Genomic DNA, 14808 nt, shown 5'->3' with positions numbered 1-14808 from the left:
TACCCGGCCCATTTGAATTAGGTGGTCTTGCGCCGGGGGATTTACGATACGCCGCCGCAACTTTACAGGCAAGTTCTTTGTGAATAAAGCACTTGCCTGTAAAACTTGCGGCCGCGTAACGTAAATGACATACGTTACGCCGTCAGTTTTACGCCCAGATACGAGAATCTGGGCCTAGGTATTTTTTTTATGTGCAGGCTGGACCTTTTGATGTGCATGTGGTGTGGAATGTGTGTAACTGTTCTTATGACATCTGGAGGTGGAAACTAGCAACACAGACCACAATGAATAGCTGTATAAGGGGGGGGGGGGGGGTTCTAACCTTCTACACTTCTAAAATAAAAATTAAATATTATGCACATATTGCTGTTTGAGTTTTTTCCTCTATTGTTGTCTGGAAAAACTGCTCTCACATTAAAAAGGGGAAAGCTCTCATACAGTGTCCCAGAATGCCGTACAAACCCAGCAGCAGTTTTAATCATTGCCTATCCTATTCAAGAGTAAAAACAAGTTTTTGTTTAAGTTTTGGCTAAATTTTTATCTATCCAGAACAATATTTGCCAGTACACTGTAAGAGTGAGCAGTCTTAAACTGTATTTGCACTTTATTTTCTATTTTGTCTAGTATTTTCAGTAGGATATATCTCCGGTAAGAAGATGGAAGGTGGTAATAGCAGACAGTGTGCACTGCCCCACCTTTTCAGTGTAGTTTCAAACAGAGGAATGTAATACCCTTCTTTCACATCTCAGGATGGAGTCTCTGCAGGGAGCAGATTCAATCATTCGTCTACCTGTGCCGTTCTAGCACTCTTTTCCTCCTTTGTACGTTACTACCCTTGCTTCCAGTTCACGTCATGACCTCATCTTCTCAGAGTCTTATGTGCTTTGAAATCTGCTGGTCTCCTTTGCTTTGTTACATCCCCTCAACTGCTTGAAAAGTTCCATTATATGCCCAGCTTCTTAGATCCCCTCAGTACTCCCTATACATTAAAATTCTTTCACCTTTTCCGCAAGCAGAGAACATTGAAGGAGAGGATTCTTTATTTGAAAGCTCAGAGACATACGTGCAGCTCCTGTGTGTTCTCGCCATGGTAGCTGATAAAATGTTGAGTGTCATCCATTAGGCTGCCTCTCATCGAGGCTCTACTAAAGAGCACAGTCAACTTGGGGTAACGGGGAGCTGTCCTCAGTAGCATATGACTGAGTGCCTCATTGGTAAATTTGTGAGCACATATTTACAGAAACCCTTCCTTCCTTTGTTACAGCCTCGCAATAAAGGACCAAGAAGGAGAAGCACTTTACAGGCACTATTAGCGCTAAAATGCCTGTAAAACACCTCAATGTGTGGCCTTTCTGTTTAGAATGGCTTTACAATACATGCTTCAAGTGAGGCAAGAACACAGGCCTGTAGATGGACAGATTGAATGTAGAAAGTTGTAATTGCTCTTTGAACTCTTGGAGCTGTATTCCAACAATAAGCAGTGCAAAATATGCAATTTAGGTGCGTTCTGTATAAAGTATATCTAAAGGCAAACCTTTTTTAGTTTTAGGTAGTGGAAAAGGATTAGAACGTCTGTCAGGTTTTTATGGCTGTCTGTGTCCTCTGTTTGTCAAAACCTTCCAATGGGGACACTAGTTATGCTAACCCTTGGGACAACTAGGAATTTACTCACTTTAGAGGGATTTCCTCTCACGTTGGCTATGGGATGGAAATTGATGGAAAAATTCCCCAGTGAGACACGCACAGAAAATTGACAATGAATTATAACCCTCCCTTTAAAGTGATTGTAAAGTCTTGTTTTTTTCCCCACCTATTAATATAATAAACATGTTATACGTACCGTCTCTGTTGCAGTGGATTTGCGCACAGCAGCCCAAATCCTCCTCTTCTTGGGTCCCTGTTCAGTGCCTCCAGAGCAAGATCTTGCTATGGGGCTCCCGAGTCGTGTCACAGCTCAGACACTGAGCCCTGACCCAGCCGCACCCCGTCTCTCTCTCCTGATTGGCTAGCTGACTTTGACAGCAGCAGGAGCTAATGGCGCTGCTGCTGTGTCTCAGCCAATCAGGAAGGAAAATCTTGAATGGCTGAGACGCTCATGGACATCGCTGGACAGAGAGGGACTCGGGTAAGTGTTTGGGGGGGGCTGAGGGTGGCTGCTGCACTCAGAAGCTTTTTATCCTAATGCATAGAATGCATTAAGATAAAAAACCTTCTGACTTTATAATCCCTTTGAGCTGGCCATAGATGGTTGATGTTTTTGCTGGTTGAGATATTTCCATCCTAACAAACGAAGTGCATGGAGGAATCCTTCCCGCTGGGATGCTGTATTACGAGAGCGGGACTGCTGTACTCTCTGCTGTCAAAACACAGTAATCGGCAGCTGCTACCGACTGGCTGCAGCCGTTAATCAACAAAAGTTTTCTGTTGAACAGACCAGATGTAATCGATTTAACAATTAACTTCTGTTGAATTGAATTGCCAAACCTGCATTTACATTCAACCTGTCCTTGCTAAACCAGCTAAATTTCGATCCATGCGTGGCCAGTTTAACGCTATAAAAAATTGAAGGTCTGCTTTAAAGATTGGTACACGCTAGCAGTTTTTGTTTGTTCAACCCTGCTGAATACTGTAGCTTGGCAGGAGCCGCTGTACTAACTATCCAATGTTAGTAAAGCAATCTCCCCCACTGAGCTATTGTGTTCTGACAGAACACACCCGTCAGCGCTCTCAGCTATTGGCTGAGAATGCTGATTGGGTGCCGATTGTCAGACCTTTTTCAGTAATGCTCCTTCAACAGAAGACCTCCTGTTGGACTGGCTGCAGTACACACAGGTTTAACGTCGGCCAGTTTCTATTAAACCGGCCGATGCCGCCCAATATTTGGCCCATGTATATGGCCCTTAAAGGGTAGATGCAGCAAAAGACTTGTAACGGGGTTGTTATATCTGCCAAAAGATTTGTAAGTATTAAACAATTTCTTGTGATCCTCCAAACCCGTTTTGTGCCTATATGGCTGTATAGGGTGGGTGACTGCACTTTAAATCTTTGTTCCTGGGTTACCTCCCTACTGATTCATTGTTCAGTGAGCAGAAATAATTCATGTTACTGAGCCAGGAAGTAAGTGTCACCTGCCTGGTTGTTCAGATGGTAAATCACAAGAGTGACTAAACAGAATTACAAATTCTTTCGCAGGTAAGCGGCACACATGTGTATTCTGATTCTACAGATTTTATTTTATTTTACAATAGAGTTGCTTTAAAGCTTGAGCATTTACTGCTAGACAGGACGTCAGATTTACTTTATATACCTTATAGCCTTTGTGCAACTTGCTGTATATGAAAGAATCTCTTTTCATATTAACCATCTTGTAATTCAACAATTAAATTATGTTCTTGTGGTTTTAGTCAGCAAATGTAGATCTGGGGATGAGGACATTTGTGTGTTTGTAGGACAGGCCATACTGCAGGTGGTGGACACAAACTTGTGACCATACACATTAATCAAGTGTGATTGTTAGAAATGTATGGCATTGATTAGGCATTGGAGATTGAAGTTGGGTTGATAACAGAACCCTTGAACCAAAGCTAAATACAGCTTGCAGGATATTATTCCATAAATACAATCTAGCCGCAGGCCGCTTTCTCCACAAATGCCTGACGCTTGTGCTCCTACTTTTCTGGCTCCAGATTTCTGATGGCAGCTGGATTTCACAATGGCTGACAATATGGAAGAACTACTAGCATTCGTCTCCCTATTAGCACAGAGCAGCTGCTAAGAAGCAAATGATCCTCCCACCACAATGCTCACAATTGTCCTGTGTGCGTTTTGTGCCAAGTCGCATGGAACCATAGCTTTTTGCGAACAACAATAAGGCACTGCTGTTTCCCTTCTAACCTTCTCTGGGTCTTAGAACATGCCAGTATAATCAGTTGTGTGTGGCAGATCTGTTGAACAGCTTGGCCCCACACATGCAAATTATATCCCTGGTTCTGTTTCAGCACCAGCCAGTTGCATGTGTTTTTAATGCATTGCCTTAACCCTTTCATTGCCAATATCATTTTTCTGTACAGGTAATGTACCCAAAGCTATTATATTTGTCACCACTGAACAACATATACATGTGGTGATAAATGTGGTTTCATAGTTGATATGGTGTTCCATATTCTTTAGAAAGAAACAGCATATGGGTCTTTCATGCAACTATATGCATGGTGGAAGGTTAATTACTGCCACTGACCACCAGTAAGATGGATGGGTGGGGGGAATTTGTAACGTGATTGTGAAGGTGTGTGTGTATATATATTTTCTTGGGTCCACCGCCGGCTCTCCAGGCCCCTCCCTCCTGCCAAGTGCCTCCACAGCAAGCAGTTTTCTATGGGGGCACCCAAGCAGGCTTGCTCTATAGCCAATGCTCTGTGTGTTTATTCCCACACAGCCATGGCTTGCGTCCTGCCCCCACACTTTCCTCTTTGGCTTACTGGCTGTGAGCCAATAGCTACCGCTGCTGTCTCAACCAATGAGAAGGGAAAGATCCAGGACAGCCAAGACTCTTCTGCACATCGCTGCTGCACACAGAGTGGTTGTTGCCTTAAAGCAGTGTTTCTCAATTCCAGTCCTCAGGCCCCCCCCAACAGGTCAGGTTTTCCGGATTTCCATTATTTTGCACAGGTGATTTGATCAGTTTCACTGCCTTAGTAATCACCACAGCCTTTTCATCTGAGGGAAATCCTGAAAACCTGACCTGTTGGGGGGGGCCTGAGGACTGGAATTGAGAAACACTGCCTTAAAGCATAGAATCCAATTTAAAAAATACTGCCACTAATCACCATTGGGAGGGGAGTGTTGAATAGCAGTGCTGAGGTTTTTTTGTGTGGCTGTTGGCACATATTGCATCCACGAACACTGATGATGGGCGTTATTACTGTGTCCTTCCACCCCTGCTGGGGTTTGTGTCCACAGACACCAATGATGCAAGTTGTTATGTGGTGGATTAGGGTAAAATTCCCATTTTATGTTAAGTCTAATTTTAGTTATTAGAACCACAGCAATGTTTTCACTTTTTATATTATTTTAATTTCTTTTTATATCTTTTTATGTAGTTATATTGGTTTTTATATTAATTTTATGCATGTATGAAATGTATGTATCGCAATAAGTGTTTATTTTCCTTAAAGAGTTTATATCATTAATGATATATGACAAAAGAGCTGTTTGCTCAGATGCCATTTCTTTCCCTCATGTTTCAAACGTGTTCAACCCTTCCCCCTCTTCCTGTCTTCATCTCACTGGAGGAAGCTATGTCCCTGACCAGAGAACTGTTTATGCCAAATATGGACATACAAGAACAGCTGTTACCCTGTCCTTCCCCTTCTTCTCGTATTCACTCAGGAACCATATATGGTCAGATCCTTGCAAAGATGACCAAGAAACCCCTGTGTTTTAGTATTAAACAAAGACTTGGACATGTGCTCACAGGAGGGCTTGTAAAGGGGTGGGTGAGGGGAGGGTAAATGGGAGGAGCAGTGGGTGATTGGTTCACATTATACATCCACACCCACTCTATCCTCCCAATCGACTGTATGCCTTGTGATTTCATGTGGCTAATAAAACTATAGTGAGGAGGACTTCCTCTTTCTTTTACACTCTTGGCGACTAAGCAAGCAGTTTGTGTGCATTTATTGCTCCAGTGTCTGAGCCGGTAAAGCATTGCAAGCTTCAACGGTCTTGGGAAAGGAAATTAATCTTTGACACTAGTGCTAGGGGTTTTTGTGTTCACTTACGGAAATGGTGGGGTTATTATTGCAGTTTCTGAAATGTATGTAAATAAAATAAAAAAAGCTGGCAATTATCAGTTAACTGATTGCCGACCGCCGCACACAGATATACGTCTGCAGCATGGCACGGGCAGGCAAAATTGGTTATATATATATATATATATATATATATATATATATATATATATATATATGTCCCCTTCTCCTGTAATCGGAAGCAGTGATTTCTGTCATGTCACACATAGCCCACCCCCCCTACTGTTAGAAGCACTCCCTAGGGCACACTTAACCCCCTTCAGCGCCACCTAGTGGTTAACCCCTTTACTGCCAGTGTAATTTTCAGTTATCAGTGCATTTTTATAGAACTGATCGCTGTAAAAATGACAATGGTCCCAAAAATGTGTCAAGTGTCCGCCATAAAGTCGCAGTCACAATAAAAATCGCAGATCGCTGCCATTACTAGTAAAAAAATAATAATAAAAATGCCATAATTCTATCCCCTATTTTGTAGACACTATAACTTTTGCGCAAACCAATCAATATGTGCTTATTGCGTTTTCTTTTTTTACCAAAAATATGTAGAAGAATACGTATTGGCCTAAACTGAGGAAAATGTTTTTCATATGTCTTTAACATATATTTACACATTTCACTTAAAAAATAAATAAAAAAAAGTTTGGCTGTAGGAAAAAACATCTGAAATCAAAAAACGGCAGCTGTAAAAATGTCCAAAAACATCAAGTGTGCATGAGGCCTTATAATTATGATTCTAAGCTGCAATATTTTGAATATCATGGGTTGGTTTTGGAGACACTTTACCGCAATTCTGTCTCTGCTTAAGGCTTTGTCTCAAAGAATTTATAATACCAGAAAAACCTTGATAACAGCCAGAAGACCTTATCTGTTGGAAATAATAAAGTAGTTACCAAAAGCCCATTAATTATTATGCTCTTCAGGCAACGGCTTTATATGCATGTTTTTGTCAATAGTTAGTTAATTAAGGTCTCCCTAAGGTTGAAAATTAAAGTGTACACCTCTTCTTTGAAATACTGGATACAAAGTTCTCTGTGAAGAGTTTAGAACGGTGTCCTCAGTTACACTCTGCGATTTATTTACAGCCTAGACAGACATTCGGCTGAATTGCTTCCATGGGATGAGCAGAGGGTGATAGCGCTCTGTTATTTTATGTAGGTTTAAGCTCATTTTACAGCCTGTCTTGTCAAATGGTAGAGCAATGTGCCAGAAATCACTAGCGTGGCAGGGAATGTGTACTCTACAAGTAGTCGCCTTCATCATTATTACTACAACGGGACAACAGGGACTGGCCCATCGCTAGAAGTGTTCTGCTCTTGTCTGCCTTGTATTTGCCATTACAGATATATAAAAGGAAAGGGCTACGACTTCTAAAAGAGAGATTTGTAGCCAGTTTTAACCATGTCCACCTAGATTTAACATGGCAGGAATTTTCATTTTCCAGAGTTAAAGCGCTGTTTAGTGTTATATTTATTCTACCTTACCCTGTAGATCAGGGGTACAAGTGGACTTGAAAAAGGACTAAGGCTGGCCATACAAGGAGCACGTTTCTTCTGTGGTTGCAGGAAAGAAATTTGCTTGATTTTACCATCAATGCAGGCAGTGTTGATTAGGGGATCTCTCCTTTCGGGCCATTGTCTTCTAACAGTGGTAGAGGGCAGGAGAAGCACGAGATAATACATGGATTATTGCTTCCGGCTATTGTAGCCGCTAGCGATAATTGCAGGTAAAACCTGGCATGCTGGTTGTGTTCAAGTTCATCGATCACTCAACTTGGTACATTCAGCCTGCCCATACACGGTTTGGATCTCAACTGGATCAGCAGGTTTTTAAATAGTGTATGGCCAGCCTAAAGCTGGCCATACATTATACGATTTTTTTTTTTTGTGCAAGGGCCTGCCTGATTGTATAGAAATTAAAAGCATTTTGGTAAATCTATAGGAAAATTCATGGCCAGCCTCAGGGTCACACACGCTACCATAGAAGGGCTTTAATATCCATATTAACGAGGCCCAGTACTCTAAAAAGAACAGCTAACTCTGACTGAAACTAAGGCTGGCCATACACGGTGCAAATTTATTTTCTTCAACCTAACGGCACATTGCATCCGATCGAAAACAGACTGTTTTTATGTATTCTGACAGAACTAGTATCCCCATTTCCTATCTAGTACTACTGTTCTGGGGACAACCCAACATTTGGGATTTTCTTTCACTTTTAGGTAACGGTAAACATGACAAACGGGTTGAACCTCCCTGAGAAGGGCACAGACATCAAACATTTGTTCTAACCCCTCTCCTCCCCATCCAAAACTAAATAAAACAATAACAGCCTTGGATTTTAAAGTAAACCTGTGCTTTGTCCTTACTCAGCATAGTCAAAAGATTAATTTTATTGGCTTTTTTCTTGATGAACATATTAACATTTCCTTCACTTTCTTGCTTATCTGTTAGGCTGACAGAACCAAAGAAATGTTATGTGTAAGTTTGAGCTTGAACAGGGTTGAGAACCTTCTCTGCTGGACTAATGATCAAGCAACAGCACTACCGCATAGGGGTCGATTTACTAAAGGCAAATAGACTATACACTTTGTAAAGTGCCGTTGCACTTTGCAAGTGTAGTTGCTGCAGAGCTTAGTAAATGAGCAGAAGGTCTGCTGACTTCCATCATCCAATTATGTGCAAGCAAAATTATGTTTTTAAAATGTTCCTTGCATGTGATTGGGTATTCTTTGCAAAGTGAAGCTTTACCTAATTAAGCTTTGAAGCAACTGCACTTTGCAAAGGGCACAGCCTATTTGACTTTAGTAAATCAACCCCAAAGAGTGAGTCGATGCTCTTCTATACTTAAAAGTATTAGACATTTACTTCACCCCCTGTAGTTGAAAGGAGTGGAGGGGAGCTAAAGAAAGTTGAGTAGATAGAGCTGGAGAGAGAGCAAACCTTTTGCTTTCCCCTCATATCAAAGATTTGATTTATTAAGCTGCCCAAAGTGGACTGAAAGCCTTACTTGCAAATGCGTGAAAACTCTTTAGCGTTTACCCACTAAAGCTGGTGCTAGCTAAACTACATTGGCCTTTTTAATTTTGTGCTACTAAAGTATTTTGACCCTTGCTAACCACTACGTACAATGCTGCTGTTGGGTGTGTTGTGGATAATGTATCTGACAGCAAGTGGTATAATATTGGCATGATAGTTGCACTGCATACATAGACCTTTTCTAAAGCATGTAACTATAGGTGATCAAGAGGAATTTTAAGGCTCTCTACATCTCAAGTAAAATGTAAAACTTCTCTTTCGGCTTGTTGTTCATAGACTGTACAGTCCAGCTATCTAGAACATCTCTGAAGGTGAAGGTGATCTGCATGGATTTAATTGTTTTGCCACAATTGCATCCTATGACTGGTGAATGGCATTGAGAAGACAGTCATATTTTCCTATGCACCTATAGGTAAAATAGACTGATTGGGCCAGATTCACATAGAATTACGTTACTCCACATCGGCGTAACGTATCCCATTTACGTTACACCGCCACAGGTTTACAGCGTAAGTGCCTGATTCTCAAAACTCTTACCTGTAAACTTGCGGCGGTGTAACGTAAATGCGCTCGGCGCAAGCCCGCCCAATTCAAATGGGGCGGGCACCATTTAAATTGGGCGCGTTCCCGCGCCAAACGTACTGCGCATGCTCCGTAGGGTAAATTACCTGACGTGCATTGCGCTAAATCACGTCGCACGGACGTCATTTGTTTAGACGTTAACGTAAATGGCGTCCAGCGCCATTCAGGGACGACTTGCGCAAACGACGTGATTTTTTACATTTCGACGCGGGAACGACGGCCATACTTAATATGGCTTAGAACACCTAGGGCTCAGCCCTAATTTTACGTGGCGTATCTCGACGGAAACAACGTAAAGTTAGATTGACAGGCAGCGCGGACGTTCGGGAATCACCGTAACTAGTCCTTTGCATATTCTACGCCGACCGCAATGGCCTCGCCACCTAGCGGCCGGCCTAGAATTGCATCCTTAAGATCCGACAGTGTAATTCAATTACACCTGTCGGATCTTAGGGCTAACTATGCATAACTGATTCTATGAATCAGTCGCATAGTTAGGACGGCCGGAACACAGAGATACGACGTCGTATCTCTTCTGTGAATCTGGCCCATTGAGCCCAATATTTTGATATCATAATAATACAGGTTAAAAATAATGTTATAAATGAAAGGGTTATTTCAGGAAATGTTTATCTTGATTTTGGCTTTGACTTAATGCATCCTTAAGATGAGAGGAAGAGTGAAAGCTTCTACATTGTGTGTGCAATCATTGCCCCCTAATGCGTTTAAGACCTACAATTACAGTCATCCCCAGCAGCAACTGGAATTGCAATTTACTGCTTCCAAAATACAAACCTATTTAGACCCCTTGTTTACATTCATATGGCTGTTTGGTGGGTTCAAGCCGCTGGTTAACCTTTAAAATGCATTACTTGGCTGGTGCTTAAGAGAGATAGATGTGATAGAAGTGTATATTAGAGGCTTTCAAAACCCAGGATCATCAATCTTTAGGCAGCCTGGGTTCACGCAGTGAAGCCGTTATCCGAGGCGCAGAGTAAATCCACAGACACAAGCCGAACACATGCAGGCGCACTTGTTTTTCAGCCTCTCTGAGGAAATATCAGTAGAACATTACAGGCTGCTCCAGCTCCTCCTGGGTAGACTTTTAATAATTTAATATTTTTATTCCGTGTGTCAACTTTCTCCTTATCGTTTTCTTGATTGATACAGACGCACAAAGATTCCCAAATCTGTTTAGGAACCATGCTGAGTTTTCCGTGCTTAATTCTGTTTAGTTGCATGAGTGATGAGGGACATAAATTCTTAATTATTTTTGTTCTCAAAAAGTCAAAAAATATTGCATCATAAAGTGAGGGTTATTTTCTCATTTTTCTGTAATAGTGCGTTTTAATTGCACTGATAAAGTGTTTCTGTACAGACCGTGTGGCGCCAGAGCTGGGGGATGCCGCTGTGCTGTTTACATTCTGTAATAATGACCCAAAGTAATGTTTTTGTGTCAATTGTTTGCCATGCACACTTACCTATGAACTTGTGACATTTTTTCTTATTCTGCGAAAAAAGGCATTCATTTTGAACAAATAGCTGCTTCTGTTTGTATGCAAGTTTCAATAGTCGCTCCTAGTACGTTTTACACGTGTGCATTCTGACTTCCAAGCAACTTTTTTAATTTTTTTTTGCATTTGCTTAAATGTGGATTCTCTAATCAAATACCTTATTCTGATCACAGGTAAATCATTGTAATAGAATATGTTTTTAATATATTCTTCTGTGGTATATGTCCAGGAATGATTACCTGTCGAGCTATGGAACTGTCCTCAAACGACCCTTGTGATCCATTTTTTTTCTTTTAATTACCAAACTAGAAAATCTGTGTGTTGAGCATGTCTGACTACCTAAGCCACTCAGTATCACCACCTCACCGCTCAATATCCATTAATTACAAACAATGCTTATAATTAGGAGCATCCGTTGGAATTATCTGCTTATCAATAGCCACCCTTAATCCAGCTGATTATCCAATATAATTGTATGTCTTTGGCGATGTATGTCATTGGTCATGAGGGACATATGAGGGCTGCCATTGCTGGCCTCTTTCTAAAAATACTTGTCAGGCATCAATACCTAAGTCAAGACCCTGAATGAGAATGCTGTAAATGGGTATCTGTAAAGTGTCAGAAATCCTTACTTCTGTACTTGTTCCAAGTCAGTCACTCAAAGTATTGAAGCAAAAGCACGGCAGGAAAGGAACCTACTAGCATTTTCAGAAGAAATGGTCCACAATAGCAGCATGCATGAGTCTCTAAAGCCTCTAAAGGCAAACTCCACTTTGAACTAACTTTGCGTTTTGGACAGACACTGGTGAAACTGCATTACCTGTTGGCTTATTCCTTGAAATCCCAGTTGTGGGATAGGATCTGTGGTGTATTTGCAAATTTTCGATTGTTTGTCTCTACTAGAATCCCCAAGAGGTATTAGAAGCTAATATGTGATTCCCAATAGCTTGAATAATTTTTCCCATTCTTGTTGCATTTGCCTAAATCCCCCCACCCCTTTTTTTGTTTTGGCCAATATTTAGCTCTACTTACATTTTGGTTGGACTTTAGTTGTGTCAATAAATCTCTCTTGCATTCTCTAATTATTTGTCTATTCTGGGTTATTTGTTGTGGTAAGGAGGGCACCAAACTTTGGCCTTGTGACACCTGCATTGTATTCTTGTGTGGAAATTGTACCACCAAAAAAGACATTTGATTCAACTTGCAAGCAACCACTCGAAAACTAAAATATGTTTACAGCTGGAAATGGAATTTAACCCCTTGGTAACTGATGGTAAAACAAATGTTAATGTTTGAACATATCTTACTATCCATTTAGAAGAGGAAGTAAACACAGGGGTGGACTTACAGTGACTGGTCACTGTAATAGACAACCAGAGTCTATCACAGTGATCAAGTGACCTAGAACCAGGAGTCCCAGGTCCTGATAGTACGAGACCCAGTATCTGTGCTTGGAAGTGCAATATGCGGTGCGCTCCCAGCCCAAAGAGAGGCACACATATATGATGTACCTATGGGTGCTGTTTAGAGGTGGTGGGCCATAGACCATGTTAAATGCTAAATAAAGGTGTAATGATATCCATGTTTAAAAATATGGACCTTTTATGAATGTATATAGCACAACAAATAACTTTGTACCATGTAAAACTATACAAACTGCTCTCTTGAATCAAGACGGCATAGAGAACTGTACTGCTGCAATTCCTTTTTATGTGGCAATTCTGTGCCAACATTATGCTTGTTTTATTTCTTCCTAGACCTCTGTGTGCCTGCGGTATCTAGAATATACATTATGCATGTTCATTAGAACACCCGACATAAATTTTGGATCACTCCTAATTATCGCTTCCCATGCTTCAAACGAATCGTGAAAAGCATTGAAACGTCTCTTTAGTTTCTCATTGACGTTTAAACATATGTTGCATTCCCATTTCAGGAAGAGGAAGATGGAGAAGAGAACAGCCGGGTTGAACCTGTTGGTCACGCAGACACTGGCTTGGAACGAACCTCAAGCTTCTCCCTTGAGTGAGTATTAAAGCCAATTCCCTACCAAGGCTAAGGATTTCAGATTTAACATGTTTCCAAATACACAGCGGGTACATAGTAATCACTGTACTGCAGAATGGGTCTACACATATGGTTTAAAAATTTTAATAAAAGCATATTACTATTGGTGGTATGAGATCCTCGCTGTTTAGATAGAAGTCATATTAACTGAATCGGCATTGAACATGTAATCATTAACAGACCACATTATTTAAAGTAGTAACTCTAGCTTTTCTTGAATAGCAAAATCTACTTCTCCCAATCCTAATGCCTTTGCAGTCTAGATCACATGGCTACCAGGAGCATTATGGCCGTTTCATGGCATTGCATGCCGTGACTGTATTTTTTTTAGTCCGACAGAACTGGTCTGTTAAACCTGAGATGAGAGGATCGTAAAGAAATAACCTCTGTGCTAGACTACTAAGTAGGAAGCAGAGCCTGATGAATTATATTTCACACCAACCTTAAATGTACCATGTATCCATGTTTGACAATACAAGCATGCATGTTTACTCAGAAATCTTCGAAAAAAATTGATTGACATTTGGTTCACACTGACCCATATATCATTACAAGTTTTGGACAATCCAGACAACTTCCATTCCTATCAAAATGGTAGATATCTTGCAAGAGATTTCGGATGAAATTGAATTATAATGGGTTTTAATCAATATCACCAACACTGAATAAGTATGATTTATTAGATATGTTGTACATAAGCCATTTATTTTAGTCTATAATTTTTAAAAACACATAGAATGCGTAGCATACATGGCTTGATATCACATTGTATATAATACAACTCAACATGTTATATAAAAAGTATGGAATCACCACTCTTGTAAAATGTTCATTTAATTGTGTAGAAAAAAAATAATTGGAAATTCATCTGTAAAAACAGTTGCTATTATCTACAGTTTTCTTTCTTTTTATTTTTTTTTAACGTTTCTTAAAGCCAGAAGGTTGGAATGTTAAATAAAAATAGTTTTGAGGCATGTCTGATTAGTTTTTTTTTTCTACACAAACAATTTCCAAGAGTGGTTATTCCATAATTTTTTTTCCAGGGGTTGTACAACATAATATAACAAGAAAATCAAAGACCAGATTACATCCATAATTTGTTGTTCTCATGAGTTTAGAATATATATACAAACATTTGCCTGGTAGTTTTGTGTGTTTTTTTTATCAGTTAACAGAAAATGGTACTTCTTTCCACAGGAATTGTATTCTGTTCATTCTTTTAAAAATATCTTTCTTTCTTTATGCCAACATTGACTTATCTGTTTTTCTTGTATTTATACTGAAATGTGAATGCACAGTATTGTACTATACTGACAAGCTTTTCGATTTTACTGTTCGAATTGATTTAGCTTTGTTTATGTGGCTGTCCTTTTTGCATGCTGTCAGGCTGATTTTGAGGTATGTAGTATTTTCTTCTTCACCTCCCAAACTCTGTTTGCTGTGTGCACTTCATTGTATATTGTATATAGAACTCATTTATTGTCACAGTTGAGGCTCATAATATCATAAGATATTGTGCACTATTAATCTTTTATCTATCTTCATTACAGTGACATGGTGAAACTAGTGGAAGTCTCCAATGATGGTGGACCTCTGGGCATCCATGTAGTGCCTTACAGCTCCCGTGGTGGCAGGTAATGATTATGTAATAGGCTTACCTGTAGGGAAAAGTGTTGTAACAGGGTTTACAACCACTTTAATTTAAATGAATAAATATAGAGCACTTGAAAAAAACATCATACACCTTTTTTTTTAATGTTTTAATTTGATACATTTAGATTAAGGCCCATTGATACCTCC

At 40.1% G+C, this 14808-nt stretch overlaps 1 protein-coding gene across 13 annotated transcripts in view; it reads left to right on the top strand.

The window, feature by feature from the left end:
- PARD3 (par-3 family cell polarity regulator) overlaps positions 1 to 14808 on the top strand; it is a 768046-nt gene that overhangs the window by 323324 nt on the left and 429914 nt on the right. For all 13 annotated transcript variants that reach the window (XM_040352652.1, XM_040352650.1, XM_040352646.1 and 10 more), the window contains 2 exons: positions 12878 to 12966; positions 14559 to 14642. In XM_040352652.1, the coding sequence (XP_040208586.1) occupies positions 12878 to 12966; positions 14559 to 14642 (173 nt within the window). The remainder of the gene's footprint in view (positions 1 to 12877; positions 12967 to 14558; positions 14643 to 14808) is intronic.

Source organism: Rana temporaria, chromosome 5 (genome assembly GCF_905171775.1).
Source record: "Rana temporaria chromosome 5, aRanTem1.1, whole genome shotgun sequence".
Taxonomy (NCBI): domain Eukaryota; kingdom Metazoa; phylum Chordata; class Amphibia; order Anura; family Ranidae; genus Rana; species Rana temporaria.
This window is presented reverse-complemented; position numbering and strand designations above follow the sequence as displayed.